The sequence below is a fragment of the Theropithecus gelada genome, chromosome 15 (assembly GCF_003255815.1).
Source record: "Theropithecus gelada isolate Dixy chromosome 15, Tgel_1.0, whole genome shotgun sequence".
In the NCBI taxonomy this organism is placed as follows: domain Eukaryota; kingdom Metazoa; phylum Chordata; class Mammalia; order Primates; family Cercopithecidae; genus Theropithecus; species Theropithecus gelada.
The window spans coordinates 41,789,117-41,805,586 of record NC_037683.1 but is presented as its reverse complement, the minus strand read 5'-3'; the positions used below and the strand labels follow the sequence as shown (position 1 = coordinate 41,805,586).

At 42.0% G+C, this 16,470-nt stretch overlaps 2 protein-coding genes across 3 annotated transcripts; one reads left to right on the top strand and one right to left on the bottom strand.

Annotated features, from left to right (window-relative positions):
• Positions 1-254: 254 nt before the first annotated feature.
• ALG2 (ALG2, alpha-1,3/1,6-mannosyltransferase) lies at positions 255-5,802 on the bottom strand. Its single transcript, XM_025360124.1, has 2 exons — positions 5,344-5,802; positions 255-2,633 (listed from the first exon to the last, which is right to left on the bottom strand). Exons 1-2 carry the CDS (start codon positions 5,689-5,691, stop codon positions 1,731-1,733), a joined length of 1,251 nt encoding a protein of 416 aa, XP_025215909.1. The 5' UTR covers positions 5,692-5,802; the 3' UTR covers positions 255-1,730.
• A 260-nt stretch (positions 5,803-6,062) lies between these two features.
• SEC61B (Sec61 translocon beta subunit) lies at positions 6,063-14,340 on the top strand. Of its 2 annotated transcripts, none has more exons than XM_025360607.1 (4): positions 6,063-6,159; positions 6,332-6,429; positions 11,712-11,813; positions 14,062-14,340. In XM_025360607.1, the coding sequence occupies exons 1-4, from the start codon at positions 6,157-6,159 to the stop codon at positions 14,147-14,149; spliced, it is 291 nt and encodes a 96-aa protein (XP_025216392.1). In that variant the 5' UTR covers positions 6,063-6,156; the 3' UTR covers positions 14,150-14,340. The 2 variants fall into 2 exon arrangements, with proteins under 2 accessions (XP_025216392.1, XP_025216393.1); XM_025360608.1 differs by having other exon boundaries at positions 6,064-6,164.
• Positions 14,341-16,470: the final 2,130 nt, after the last annotated feature.

Below are 16,470 nucleotides of genomic sequence, written 5' to 3'. Positions count from 1 at the left end.
AGTGCTGGGATTACAGGGTTGAGCCACCGCGCCCGGCCCAAATATGCAAATGTTTAGTGCTGCTTAGTAAGGTAAGCACCATGTTATAGGTCACAATGTGGCCAAGTCTAACCGTGCTAAACTCCATGATAAGAGCCACCAGGCTTCCTGGAAAGGCTCCATTTCTCAGAAACACATGAACCAAATCATACCTTTTGTACTACATGGTAAGCTTTCTTGATGCCAAAGAAAATGGAATGTGACAGAACTTTTAATCCCATAAAAGACTCAATATATTTGGCACCCTCATTTTATAGTACTCCTTTTTGGTACAGAATCATTTTGCCAAAATACTCCTGTGACACAGATGTACATGATAAACTGTAAAATGGAATTTCACCCATTGAAGAGCCCCAAAAGAACAATATGGTAGTGCAGCATGAACCAACATGCAACTTCTAATTTTCAATATCCCCAAATTGCAAAATACTAATAGCTAATATATATACTACATGCCAAGTATTAAGTACTTTGTAATTATTATCACACTCTGTTACAACCGCACTATGAGGAAAGTAGAATAGTACAATTATCTCACTTTGCAGATGAAGAAGCTGAGGTACAGAGATTCATTTACTCAAAATCATATAGGCTATGAGGCTCTCAAGTCTAGCTTTTAAGAGTTGATAAATGTGGAGCCTTTGGCTAGTAAGCTTTGCTACTCTTGGAAATGAATTTAGCCTTAGAAGTATGTTGAAAACTACTATTTATAATTTGCTGTTACACCAACAGGTAAACAGTGAACTATAAGTTAGTGTCATGAAAAGATCAGTGTCACGAAAAGGCTAGAGTATATGGAGGGGGAAGATCACTTCTGGTTTGGGGGGTGGCCAGAAAGTCAAAGAAAGCTTTGCAGCAGTGGCATTTGAGCCAGGCCTTGGAAGATAAAAAAACATTTGTGTCCTGTACTTAGTAGGAGCTTGGTCAAGACAACACAAATATTAACAAAACTAATGACCTGGATGATATTAAGAAATAAGCCCTAAACAAGGTGCACAACACATGTGTGACAATATTCTTCAGTATTCACTTTACCCTAGTGTGCTGATTTCCAGTTTGGTTGTCATATCCATGTTCATAACAATACCAAAATAGATTATAGAGACCAAAATCTAATATTGTTTCTTTTTCATGATAAACATCTTTTATTACATCTCAGTGTGCAAAAATACAAATTATCTTAAAAAAATACAGAGCACTCTCGCTACGGATCTGGGCAAAGACATGACGAACAAAAATTCCCTAACAGATGACAGTGAACACTTCAGTGGATGGGAACTACAGTAGCCCTGTTCTCATTATACTATGAAGCCAAATTAATCAAATTTGATGATACACACTTAAACTATCAAAACCAATTAAGGCACAGTATCATTCAAAATTTATAGACAGAAGAGCAATAATCCCAAGAAAATATAATTAAAATACTCTGCTGAACATGGAATTATACATTTGTAACTTAACACTGGCAAAATTTGGAATGATTATAGCATAAGAGACATTGTTTTTCTGAAAAGTGGACAAGGAGGTGTGGTATATAGGAAAGTGGCTCAGATTCAAGACTCAAGTTTATTTTTTAAAAGATCTCTTCTGCATTAGATTCTAGGTTTCTTTTTGGTTTCAAAACTGGGTCCACAATCCATAAAAATGACATTAATGAACACAGCATAAAGATCTTAAAAAGAATCTGATTATACCAGCAGTTTGGTAACATATTGGTAGAGCTGTTCCGTAAATGCTTCAGGGGAAAATTTTTCCTTCACCCTGGCTCTTCCAGCCAGGCCCATTGTGGCTTTTAAGGTTGGTTCACGGATGAACTTTTCTATTGCTTCTGAGAAGTGCACCGGGTCAGGCTCACACAGAAACCCTGTGACACTGTGGTCAATGGACTCCAAGGGTCCCCCTGAATTAACAGCAATGACTGGGCACTGCATGTACATGGCTTCCAGAGGGACAATGCCAAAGTGCTCATTGCTTGGTGTGTAAAGCACACACGTGCAGCTGTGGAGGAGGGAGATTTTCTGTTTGTCTGAGAAAGACCTCAAGAAGGTCACATACTGGCCAAGGTCAGACTGTTGGACCATTTTCTTCAATTCCTGGTAATGTTCCACATTCTCCAGGACTCTCTCATCATAACCACCTGCCATGATCAGATGAACCCTCTCCCAATCTTGGGATGTCAATCTTCCACGCAGCTGTACTAGGGCTTCCAATGCCAAAGTCAGATTTTTCTTCCTTTCGTATCTGTTGATAGAGAGCAGCAGGAATTTTTTCCCCTTGGGGACTAGGTCATCAAGCTTTTCAGGAACAACTGAGTCAAAGCTGGTGACATTTAGAGATGGATAGAGGACATCAGGGTCTATGTGAGACAGGGACTTGAATGTTTTCTTAAAAACAGCAGCAGTGAACTGGCTGTTGACTAAGATGCAGTCTGCCATGCCTGTGGTGTATTCCTCTATCCAGTCAATCAGTGCCCTGTATAGCCGTTTAAGAAAAGAATCTCTCTTGGTGAGAAGCAGATCTGGGAAGTGACAGTAAAACAGGATCTTCTTCCGCCGTCTAGCCAGCCTGAACACTGGAATACAGGCGGACACCTAGCCAAAGCAAAAATCAACAGCAGAGAAAGTGGTCAACTCAACTTCCACCAAACCAAAAACACAGACACCCACCCTGCATGCTAGTCTGTGGGCTCCTCATAGGAAATGTCTACTTCTGTTTTGTTCCCCAAGACTCTCAGCCAGTACCATATGCCTGATGTACAGAAGGCTAGAGACGTTTGCTAGATGTGTGCTAAATATTTAAAGCTTCAAGTCCAGTGGTTTCCTCTTGAATAGTGCTGTCTAATAGAAATCTAGTAATATTAAAAATGTTTTCAAGGGTGAAACTCATTTTAACATATTATTTACCCAAAACATTATCATTTCAAAATGTAATCAATACTAAACAGTATTAATGAGATACTTTATATATACATATATTTCACGTTAAATCTTCAAAATCAGTTTGTATTTTAACTTTAGCGCATCTCAGTTTAGACTAGCCACATTTCAAGTGCTCAACAGCCACATGTGGCTAGTGGCTACCATACTGAACAGTGCTGCTCTACATCTTTCTCCTCCTAAGGAAATGAATGAATGAACTACAGTAGTTGAGAGCACAAGCTCTAGATTCAAGACTGCCAGGGTTTGAATCTCAGCTCTACTAATTGTGTGGCCACGATCAAGTAATTTACCCACTCTGGGCCTTAGTTTCCTCTTCTGTAACATGGTGACAATTATAGTTCAAAAAACCCATAATTTTTGTGATGACTAAATGCACTGATATATGCAAAACACATGGAGTTTAGCACACAGTATGTGCTCAATAAATATTAAAGCTAGTCATCATTGAGCATGAACTATATGCTGGCATTACTACAGACTTTCTTGTTGGGTCATCTTTACAAGTCATTTTAGTCTCAGCTAACTTAACACCTGAAGAAGGTAACTTTAGGCATAACGTGCAATTTATTCAAAGCCACTTAATTAAAGCAGTAGATAACAGAACTTGAATCCAGGATGCCTATTTCCAAGTCAATATTTTTCCTCTACCCACTATAGTCTCAGCTGCCTCATGCCTACTGACACATGCAGGATGTTTGGTAAATGTCCATATTACTTAAAAAGAAAGCTTCCATGCAAACAAGGATGATGAAAACTCACTCAGGAGTCACAATTAAAGAAACACAAATACAAATGTGATGCCATTTGCACCTATCAGTTTGGCAAAGATTAAAATGGTTAATTTTAATATCCAAGGCAGACAAAAGCATGGATCATATATTGTTGGGCAGTAAAGTGACACGGCCTCTTTGGTAGATAAACTTGGCAGTAGCTGTTAATATTTAAAATTAACAACTTTTAGACACACCAACTTTAGGAATTTCCTCAAAGGACGTATTTGCAGAAGTACAAAAAAATAAAAAAAAAAGAAGTAAAAGGATGTTCATAATAACACTGATGTATTCACAAAAAAACTAGTCACAGCATTAGTGTCCTTTAAGAAGAATGTTTAATTATGACACACTTAAACAAAAGTGGATTTTCTGGCCACTATGAAGAATGAAGTGAATCTCTAATATTGATACATAAGAATGTCCCGGCTGGGCACGGTGGCTCATGCTTGTAATCCCAGCACTTTGAGAGGCCGAAGTGGGCGGATCACGAGGTAAGGAGTTCGAGACCAGCCTGGCCAACATGGTGAAACCCCATCTCTACTAAAAATAGAAAAAAATTAGCCGGGCATAGGGCGCGCAGCTGTAATCCCAGCTACTCCGGAGGAGGAGGTTGCAGTGAGCCGAGATCGCGCCATTGCACTCCAGCCTGGAAGACAGAACAACTCTGTCTCTAAATAAATAAATAAATAAATTTTTGTTGAAAAAGAAGGAAGATGCCTAAGAGTAGGTATGTCATAATACCAATTATGTACCAATAAAAAGATATGCCTACGAAAAGAGACAGGCTGGTGTCACCACAACTTCTGAAAAAATACAAGAGAAACTTAACGGTGGCTATCTTCAGGGAGTAGAATAGGATGGGGCTTTTAGGTTACATCCTTCTATTTTTTTAGTCGAGTAAATGTTTAGTCGAGTAAATGTTACTTTTTAAAGTCATCTTTTTTAGGATGGGAAAAATGCATAAAGGAAAGAGTCGAGAATAGCTACAGGGCAGATCCAGGTGGACATTATTGACCAAGGTAAAAAGCTTGAACTTTTTTCCAAAAACCAATGGGGAGCCATGTACAAGTTTTAATAGGAGTATGATATATTCAGCTTGGCGTTTTTAACACATGACACTGCTGAGGACGGTGTGGCCTGGCTCCGAACACAAGGACAGCGGGATGCAAATGGCCTGAAAGGAGAGTCAACAAAAATAACAGATAAGAGGTAAGACAACACGCGAGTTACTCATTAGTAAAAGGTGACTGAAGCTGACTTCGAATAACAGCGTTTCTCACAGCGAGCCCCAAGGACTAGCTGCATCCAAATCACCCTATGACCGAATTAAAATGCAGATTTCTGGGCCCCACCTCATGGCTCCTGGATGAAAACTTCCTGCAGGGTGGAACCCTAGCAATCTGCAACTTTTAAAAATCTCTAACACTAAAGTTAGGGGACCACAGGCTCGCTCCCAGCCCTGACTTCTCCAGGTCAGTTCCGATCTTTCCAAACCGCAGACAGGCAAGGTCCTCTCTCAGGGGTCATGCCCGCGGCCGCCCTCCACGGCGAGGTCCGCACTGGCGCAGCCGGCCCCGCGGCCGCCTCACCTGGTCGCACACTACCACGTCGAACTCCTCGTCGGCGAGGAACAGCACGTAGAGCGCCAGGAAGACCATGCGCACGTAGGCGCAGATGGCGGCGCCGCGGCCGCCCCAGCCCAGGCCGCGCGGCAGCCAGTCTCCGGCACAGTGCACCGGTAGTTCGCGGCTCTCGGCGAAGCAGTGGCCCGGGTCGTAGTGCGCTGTCCAGATCTTCACGTTACACCCGCGCGCCTGCAGCGCCAACGCCGCGTCCAACACCAGACGCTCAGCGCCTCCTACGCCGAGGTCTGGGTGCAGGAACAGCACCGACGGCTTGGGAACCAGGTCCCGTTGCCGGGCCTGCTCTTCCGCCATTGCCCTAGAGCCGCAACTGCTCCCCGCACCCTGAGGCGTCTTCTGCGCAAGCTCCACCCCTTAGCTCCCAGCTGGCCACTGCGGGCCGACCCCGCCCTGCCGTACGTGCGTCAGTTAGGCCACATCAGCGCAAATCTGTGAGAGCCTAGTAACTGCCTGAGAAATAGCTTGTCTGACCCTGGTTATATTTTTCCTTCGGTAGGGATTGGACTCTATGAAGGACGTTGTGATCCAAAGGAAGGAGGCTGGAGGTATCTACTTCCCACACAGCAGGTAACTAAGTTATCTGTAGCAGACTATCTACAGGCATATCTTGAGACGACCCAGGCGTCCCTGGAGTCAGCGAGGACCTTGCCTGCAAGTCCGGGGGCGGGGCCTGAGCCAGTCTCGCCAGCTGCCGGTCCTTCGGCGTCTCCGCAACTTTCCTTCCGTCCGCATCAGCTGCTTGCCACCGGTATCTCCAGCATGGTATGGCGGCCCTTCCATGATCTCCGCCTCTTCCAGGAGCCCTGACTCCTCCTGCTTTGCGCCGTGCCTTTCCTCTGCAGCTCCCTTGCTTCCCCCAGTCTCGGGTGCGGGTGTCTAGGCCGGGGTTTTGGGGGCCGCGCTCACCCGTCTGTCTACTTGTCTCCCGCTACAGCCTGGTCCGACCCCCAGTGGTACTAACGTGGGATCCTCAGGGCGCTCTCCCAGCAAAGCCGTGGCCGCCCGGGCGGCGGGATCCACTGTCCGGCAGAGGTAAGGAACCCTGCAGTTCGTTCGATTGCAGAGTCGGAGATAGGACCCAGGAACTCGCTGGTTCTGGGGTGGAGACCCTAGTATATGAAGATTGACAGGGGCAAAATGAGCTTCTAGTGACGTGGCCATGGGAGTAAAGGCCTTTTGGGAGGAAGGCGACATTTTCTTCTCGTTGCTCAGTTTAGGGCACCACTCTTAAAAAAGGAAAGTTAACAAACTGGAATAGAGTCAGAGATAACTTTGAGAAAACCGATGTCATTAAACTGGTATCTCTGGACCTGAGGTTTGCAGTCATATTTCCATCTGGAGGCCCCATAAGCAATCTGTCCTACAGATAACTCGTCCTACACAAAACTTAGTCTCTTTTCAGCTCAGCTCTCTCACTCTCAATTATATCTCCTTACTTCCATATGGCACTGTTGTACACTCATTTACTCGGAGCCAGAAACGTCAGCGTCATCTTGAATTTTTCTTATGCTCTCTGTCTATCCAGTCATATGCCAGACTTTAAACTGTACTTGAAAGCCTTCTCATAAGCTCTTTCCTTCTCCCTTCCTACTGCCCTGCATTTGCTACTTAACCTTTCTCCTCAGCCTGTTTCCTTTCCAATCCATCGTTCACTCTGCTGTTACTCTTCTGCGTAGTTTCTGTTACTTTCTTGTTGCTGAACTAAAAAAAAAAAAAAAAAAAAAAAAAAAAAAAAAAAAAGCCGGGGGATACCAAAGCTCTTAGTGGTCATTTCACCCTAACCTTTTTTTTTTTTTTTTTTTTTTGAGACGGAGTCTCACTCTGTCGCCCAGGCTGGAGATCAGAGGCATGATCTCGGCTCACTGCAACCTCCACCTCCAGAGTTCAAGCGATTCTCCTGCCTCAGCCTCCTGAGTAGCTGGGACTACAGGCACATGCCACCACGCCCGGCTAATTTTTTGTATTTTTAGTAGAGATGGGGTTTCACCGTGTTAGCCAGGATGGTCTCGATCTCCTGACCTCATAATCCTCCCACCTCGGTCTCCCAAAGTGCTGGAATTACAGGCGTGAGCCACCGCGCCCGGCCTTCAGCCTAATCTTTCTTTGCTGTCCTATGATCCAGCACTCATGAACTCATTACTGTTTTCTGAATTCACAAACTTTCTCCCTCACCTCAAGGCAAATTTCTATTTATTTTCCAAGACTAAGCTCAGGGGTTATTTCCTCTTGAGGCCTTCTCTGACTGTAAGCAGCAGTAGCTACTAGTTTTCCCTTTTGCTCACATAACATTTTGTTCATATCATTGTAAGACCAGTGATGTTTCCATGTCTATCTCCTTCATTAGACTTTTAACAGAGAACCTGTTCAAGTCATTTCTGTCCCCAGCACCCACCATAAGGCATGACACAATAAATAATGACTGCAGGAAGGAATCAAGCAACCATGTTGTTTTGGGATTTTTGAAGGAGCTAGTGGGGTTTTATCTAGGAAGGAAAAGATCTTGACCGCATGCATGGAAACTTCTTAAGGATATGAAGAGGGATGTGACATTTGTTGATTGCAATAGGTAAATCTAAAACTGATGATTTGAACTTACATGAAGTATTTCACATCAGAACAAAGAAATTCTAATAGAACTATCAGAAATGTAAAATTATCCTGAATGATTGTGAGTTCCCTGTCACTGGGATGTTCAAGAGGAGTGTATCAGGCTGTGGTTTAACTTATATGGGCTTTGAGTGCTGTCCCCTTCCCACCCTGGGTTTCAGAGATTGTGCAGGAATGGAAAACATGCCCTGTGGGTGCGGTTCCTTGGGAATGGTTCTGCTTAATGAGAATTGGTAATACTGTGGCAGGGAAGTTTGGCCATCCGAGAATTTGTAAGGAAATAAAGGAAAAAGCACATATTTATCAAATGTACATACGATAATGGAATTATTTATTTAATAGTAAAAATGAAATAACTGATGCACAAGTGAAATGGAGAACTTAAACATTTGAAGACAGATGCAGTTTTTCAAGTTGTGGGTGTTGGTGTGTCATCTTTTAGGATTCAGTGTGATAGAGCGAGTGTAACTAGAAAGACCGTGGTTGTATGGATTGAGAGACCTGACAGTGTTTCCTTCCAGAATTTTGGTAGTGATTAAGTATCATTTCATAAGTATAATGTAGTAAGTATTGGTTGTGTAAGAATGTCCTTGCTTTATAAGTCTTTGAGAAAACATTGGAAGTTAATGATTCATAATAGTGCTTTGGATTATGTTGTCTGCAGAGTTGCATTCTCCATGCTTGATGAGGTAATAGATAACTACCTTGGAGGAGAAATGTTATTAAGTTTAAGCTCAGGCCGGAGTTGGTGTTCTTGCTCTCCTAAATACAATGAAAACGAACTTGCTGTGCGGAGCAATAATGCTTTATAAACTGTAAAGGTGTGAAGCGCCACATATTGTTCTAGCAGGATTAATGGGAATCAGGGATATTAAGATGGCGGAATAGCCACCAATGTATAGACGTCAAGGTATTGAGGTCTACTACATGCCAAATGCTGTTTCATCTCCGAAGATGGGTCTGTGAACAAGATAGGCAAGGTTTGGACTCATGAACCTTGTATTCCACTGTGGGAGATCAAAAACAAGGAAAATAAGACAATGTAATTTCAGGCAATAAAGGCTATGAAGATAAAGCTGGGTGGGGGATAGAGAGTGGTGGGGATAGGGTGAAGGTAGGTAGTTGTTTTAGACAGGATGTTCACAGTAGGTAATACCTGAGTAGATACCTGAAAGAAGCAAGAGAGCAAATCACACAATGGTTTGGGGATGAGTAGGCTTCCTAGGCAAAAAGAGTGGGTAAGTATGAAGATTCTGAGGTCAATAAGCTTGGCTTTGAGGAGCAGACAGAAGCACCATGTTAGAACAAAGTGTGTAACTGGTTAGTTATGAAAACCATTGTGTTGAGGTATAGAAGGGAGAGGCAGTTATACAGTGACCAGAAAGAAAGGGTAAAATAGCCCCCAGATACAAATTTGAGAGATTCAAGTATGCTTTATTAACCTTTACCTAGCTTCCCCTAGGGAATGGGAGGTATTTTGAGTACACTTTAGTATTTCTAGGGGCCCTGGTTTTCAAATACTCTTCTGTGTTCCATGTGCCAGCAGAAATAAGAAAGCTTAAGAGAAGCCAGACTGATTCCTCTGGGGCTCCTGTAATTCCAGGAAACTTTGAAGTCAGGAACTGGAGGTGGGAGATTGTGGGAATAGTAGGAAGTACATGGGTCCAAGTCCTGGCTCAGTCCATGACTTACTATAATATGTTCACACTGAGTTTATCTTCTAGCTTAAAATCCTTTTCAGTGAACAAGAAGGAAGATTTCAGCTGCATACCCCACAGACGAAATGACATGTATCTGTGTGTGAAACCTTTTCTAAGGGCATGAATTTTTCTGTAAATCCCTGTACAGTTATGTTTTGCCATTTACAATCAGTTTTCCCATAGAAATGGTCACACAGTGAAGTTTTAAGTTCCCAGGATACCACGTAGTCCATAATTAATGTATCTGAAATACAATCTTTGTAGTACAATAGACCCAACTCATGGTTTGACACTGATTGCTTTCAGAGTTCGGGCATGATCACAGCTCTTTCTGTTAGAACCAGGACTGCACTCTCCCACTCTGTCATGTAGCAGGGCAGACTCCCTGAGCTGTAGACGGTGCTTCCTGCATTCAGAGTGTGGAGTAAAGACCATGGTTGGGTAAAGTGGGCATGAGGACCAGAATGGGGAGGAAAGCAAGAAGAGATGGTAGGGGTAGGGTTTTCACTTCTGTTCTCTTCCCTATATGCCCTACCCTTTTTCAAAAATCGAGAATCATCGGCCCGTAGATAGTGGAAGGAGATTTTGAGGGAGGGTATACCGGGATTTGATGCTGAATGGTGCAGGCAGCAATGAGACAGGCTTCCCCTCTCTCCTCCCTAGTAGGACTTCTGAGTTGTTGATACATGAGCTGAAGAAGATTGCTTGTGACTTCTCGCCACTTGCCGCTTACCCCCATATTGTATCACTCCAACATGGGAAGCGATGAACAGCCGGGGTTGGGGAAGTACTGCATGGAAGGGTAGTTGCTGAGTCGGATTCTCCGGTGACTGAGGGCTTCTCCCAAAGAGGAGAGAAAGAATTCCTTGGGCCTATTCCTGGTCAGCGGAGTCCTAAGTGCTGCCAGACTGCTTCTGTTTGCCAGGGCTGCGTGTGTCACATAGTGTATCTTACAAGCCTTGATCCCCTTGTGAGAGACACGTTTTGGTTGGGTGTTCTCTGCATTTTTTTACATTCTACCTCTCTCTGCAAGATCTGTGGTCACTATATTAAAGTAGTGAAAACACGGCTAGGTGCGATGGCTCGCGCCTGTAATCCCAGCACTTTGGGAGGCCGTAGCGGGCGGATCATGAGGTCAGGAGTTCAAGACCAGCCTGGCCAATATGGTGAAAAAGCTGTCTATACTAAAAATACAAAAATTAGCTGGGCGTGGTGGTGCGTGCCTGTAATCCCAGCTACTCAGGAGGCTGAGGCAGAAGAATCGCTTGAACCCAGGAGGCGGAGGTTGCAGTGAGCCAAGATTGCACTACTGCACTCCAGCCTGGGCGACAGAGTGAAACTCCATCTCAAAAAAACAAAACAAAACAAAAAAAACAAAAAACTAGTGACAACACATAACAAAGTAATTTTTTATAAAGTGCCCCATACTCTCTCTTGGGACCTGGATGTAATTAAAGCTTAAAGTTTTTGTCTCTTTGCAGTAAATATACTAATTTTAAAAACCTCTTTTAAAGTAGCCATTTTAAGATCAGCTTGTATGGATTCAGGGCATTTTAAAACAGGGATTTGTTATGAGGCTTCGTGAAAAATGCACATGAGGAGAAAGTGAAATGCTTTGTCCATATGAGGCAGCTGGATGTTTTGGGCATGCAGATGGGCTCCAGGGTCAGAACTAGGTTCACGTCCCAGCTCAGCCACCTGTTGGCTGCAGGGTCTTAGGTACTTTGCTTAACTTTTTCTGAGACCAATTTGCCTCATTTATAAAATGGAAAAATCGTGACTGCTTTTCACGGTTATTGTGTGCATTGGCATCAGGTAGGCACTTAGTTCATTGTGGTTTTCATGATCAAAGGAGTAAAAGCAGGAATTTGGGTGGAGTCTAGCAAAGAAAGTTTTTTGTTTTTGTGTTTTTTTGTTCCTTAACAGTATAATAATGGTAGCATATGTTATAATGCTATTCTAAGAATTTCCAGAAAAGGCCATTTGTAACATTTTCCTTTCTTTCAGGAAAAATGCCAGCTGTGGGACAAGGAGTGCAGGCCGCACGACCTCGGCAGGCACCGGGGGGATGTGGCGATTCTACACAGAAGATTCACCTGGGCTCAAAGTGTAAGTCTTAGGAACAGTCCTTGTGTTTCTGTCCAGTGGCAGCAGGGCAGCAGTGGCAGCGCTCTGTCTCTGTCACCAGTGGTGCTTGCTTTGATGAGATTTACTGTACACAGCAGCCTCATTTGTGCCAGGATTTACTGTACACAACAGCCTCATTTGTGCCAGGCGGGCTGGGTTTGGTTTGCCTGTTTATCAACCGATTAGGCAGCGTAGGGCCAGGAATGACATCTCTTCATGAGTGAGGGAAGGGAAGGGAAGGGAAGTTCTTCATGGTGCTATGTCGAAATAAATGATGAGAACAGGGAGAACTGGAGGGAAAACTGCTTAATTAGATGAAATTGCTCTTCATTTAGTGTTCTTGCCCCATACTGAGAAATAGGAGTAATCATTTGAATAGGAATTGGGTGATTTTTCAAAGTTCTCCTGAAGGCATAAGCTGATACTATTACAACCTGATGGAGGTTTTCCCGTTAGGCTGTGTTACCAGGAGTTCCTTGGCCTCCTTGCCTTTGGTGGGTGGTGAGTAGACTCAGGAGGGTGAACATATAATACCACTTTCCAAGTTGTTAGGCTTTGGAGTGCTCGTTAGGTGATGGGAAATGGGTATCCAGGGACCCCTATCCCCATGCCTTGCTCAGGGTTTCTGGTACTGTGTGATAGATCTGATCCCACAGATTTCTGTTAGGTTCTAGAACACCACTGCTTGCAACTGTTTCCTGACTAAACTTGGTGGATGAGGTTTAGAAATAACAACAGCAACTCTCATTTACATAGCACTTGGTACTTTTCAATGTCTGTTGTCTAATTTGATCTGCCCAGCAATCCAGGGAGGTGAGAGATGTTACCATTTTGTAGATGAGGACCTCAGGTTCAGAGAGGCAAAGTAACATGCTCAAAGACACACAGCAAGAGGAGGAACCGGATATTCTGATTAAGTCCTATGCTCTTTGCATATTGTCCATCTGGGTAAAAAAACAAACAAACAAACAAAAAAGACAAAATTGAATTAATTTGGAGTAGTTTTATTTAATTTAACCAGCATCTTGACTTGGATCACAAATTTAGTTTACAAAACCTTCCCTGGAATTCTCGTTTCCTCTTATATTGGAGACTTATATGATAACATAAGAATATATCTAGGAAGTAATTCTTGGGGTTGGGGATATGTGAGGTGGGGATGTCCTGACTGCCAACCTTTTGGTCTTTGGTGGAGGTAGTTTGAGTATTTCAGAGAGAATTTTTTTTTCTCCTTTAGGGATAGGGTTTTGCTCTGTCACCCAGGCTGGAGTGCAATGGCGTGATCATAGTTCATTGTAGTCTTGAATTCCTGGGCTCAAGTGATCTTTACTCCAGGAGACAAAATTGGATAAATTTGGATTAGTTAATTAGTCCTGAGTAGTTGGGACTACAGGTGTGCACTACCATGCCTGGCTAATTTTTTGTACAAGCAGAATCTCGCTGTGTTGCCCAGGCTGGTTTCTAACTCCTGGCCTCAGCCTCTCAAGGTGCTGTGATTATAGGCTTGAGACACTGTACCCAGCCTCAGAGAGAACATTTGAAGCCCCTTGCTCTTCAGGGGACTCATTTTAAACCCTTCTCAAGAAGGTTGTCTTTTAATTTTTATGGGCATACAGGTGTATATATTTATGGGTTATGTGAGGCATTTTGATACAGACATACAATGTGTAATAATCACATCAGGGTGCGTGGGGTATCCATTACCTTAAGCATTTATCCTTTGTGTTATAAACAATCCAATTATACTGTTAGTTATTTTACAATATACAATTAAATTATTTTTTACTATAGTCATCTTGGTGTGCTAGCAAATACTAGGTCTTATTCAGAAGGTTGTCTTTAAATAAATATTAATTTGAAAAAGAAAAGTTTGGTAATTGGATCATTTGCACTGAAAGACTTTTCTTTTTATTTGAGAATACAACAAATACTTGAAATTAGATTAATGTCTCCAAGACATCAGATCATTTCATTTGTATATATTTTGATATGTTTTACTAAAAGATAAGGGCTCGTCCTTTCTAAACACAATTGCAATGCCATCATCACATGCTCAAAATATCCACAATAATAATTTTAGGAATTTTTTAAATGATATAAATAATGTTTCTGGATGAACCTTGAGTGCTGCCCACCCTACCTCTACTTTTCCCCTAGGTAATCTTTAGTATTGCAGACCTAATAATATATTATTACTAAAAGTAAGCATGCTTTCTCTTCTTATTTCTAGTGGCCCTGTTCCAGTATTGGTTATGAGTCTTCTGTTCATCGCTTCTGTATTTATGTTGCACATTTGGGGCAAGTACACTCGTTCGTAGATTCAGTTACATCCATCTGTCATCTGAAGAAGGAGGAAAAAACCCAACATTTCTTGGACCAAAAGTATAGTGACTATCTGTTCATGAGAGAAATTTTCTGTAAGCTTGCTGTTTTACAGGGGATTTATCAATAATTGATTTTGAGGAATCAGTTTTTTTCTATGGCTAATAAACTTTTTAATTCACTTATACCGAGTCTGATCATTGATGCCTCACTGCTAGGGCCCTTAGTCTTTCTGCCTTTAGATTTGTAAGTAAATATGTAGAAAATATGTCTTGTGAATATTGAGTTTTTTGTTGGATTGACAGTTCCTCACATGACCATGTGGTTATTCAAGTCCAAGATTCTGTGATTGCCTTTGGCTTGTTTTCTTCTAGGTATTTCTGCCCTGGTGATTGTCCTTTTGGGTATTCTGTGGTTATCAAGGAGTGTGTCTCTGACTCCATCAGACAGTTCTGTGTCCAAAGGCAGCTAGTACTCAGGAGAACAATCAAACAAGAAACCAGAGATATTGGATGAAATGTTGTCGCAGTCTGTTCTTTTGTCTTTAAGGCCATAGATTATATTTTGCCTCTTCTTTCTCAGTTCTTAATTTTATGAGTGTAGACCAGGGATTTCCATTCATCTACCTCTTATTGTTAAACCCTTTTTGAGAGAATTCATTTGATAAATTGGATTTCTCAAAATTTGGTAAGACTTATCCAATGAGAGTGAGATACTAGCATTTCTGCACTGAGTCGGTATAATTCTAACCAGAAATAAAACTTAAGTTTCACTTAGCTTATGTTGCCATACTGGGTATAAAGATTCAGTTTCTGGTAGGCCCTAGGAAATACTAAGAATTGCTCAAAGGTAGCGTACTGCAGCCACAACTCCAAGCCAGAATTTCTGACAAGAGAGGGCATTCCCTGGGAAGTGTCCTAGTTGTCCAACAGAGTCACAAAATGATAAAGAGGTGTATTATTAATAGTTAAGAAAAAACAGATAATTTTAGAAACATCTTTTTCATACACTAAGCCTATTTTTGAGAAAAAGTCTGAACAGTTAGGAAGTTTCTTAAGTGTTCTTTAAAATCCTAGCTGTAAAGTACTTTTAGATTCAAAGTGTCAGATTTAAATGATGAGAATATGTATCTTTAAAAAAGATTTCCTAGGGAAATATATTGGTAAGTGAGCTCTTGTAAATTCTAACAAATGGCATTTTATTGGGAAAAAATTGATGAGAAACTGGTTTTCTTGGATCCTGTGAGTTGCTTATTACATGAAACAGGTGTCTTCATTTTTAAAATGCAGGGAAAAATGTCTCAATTTCATTCGGAAGAAATTAAAGATGATGGTATCCATAATGGATTTTTTCCCTGATATCGAATTTGATGGTACCAATTATAACTAAAAATTATGCCTTTAATTTGAAAAAGAAATCTGTCCCTCTGTCCAGAGGGGCCTTTTTCTCTGGGGGAGATGCTGCAGCCACATGGGGGAGCTGTTTGGTTGTGAGGGGTGCATTCTCTTTGCTGCACCCATCTGCCTAGCCATGGTCTCCAGTGGACTACTAGCTGAAAGTCACTGAATTTTCTGAGCTAGTGATTTATAAGATGCTAGTTTCAGTGGCAGAACAGGGAGATGCTTCATTCAGCAGAAGGAAAACGGGGGGTTGGGCATAAAGATGTACAACATCTATTATGTAGCTGCTTTGGGCTCTGATGATACAATGCTCACATGTAGCTGAGAATCGTAGTGTCCAAGCTGTTCCTTTTTTTTTTGTTTAAGTGTAAAATACACATCACAGAATTTACCATCTGAACCGGTTTTAAGTATATAATTCAGTGATATTAAGTACATTCATGTTGTGCAACCATCACCAAACTGAAACTCCACAAATTAAACAATAACTCCTTCTCCCTGCCCCTGCCCATATGGACCTCATGTAAGTGGGATCATGTAGTATTTGTCTTTTTGTGACTGGCTTGTTTCACTTAGCATAATGTCCTCAAGATTGATCCATGCTGTAGTATATGTTAGAATTTCCTTTTTAAAGACCGAACGATAATATTATGTGACTATGCTACATTTTGTGTTCCTTTCTCTTTAAGATATTCTCTTTAACAGGTATTCCTAGATTGTTGTTTCCTAAGCCCTAGGGGATGGGGATCATGAGCTATTTATAGTAAGTCTGAAAGCCTAACTAATTAAATCTTTACCTTGGCCCAACAAATCCTCAGTCTCCCTTGAGCATGGACTATAATTCTAACCATTTCTGATGGATGCATAAGCCAGCACTTGCTGAATAGAAGCTCTGAGTAATTAAAGAAAACTGGAAA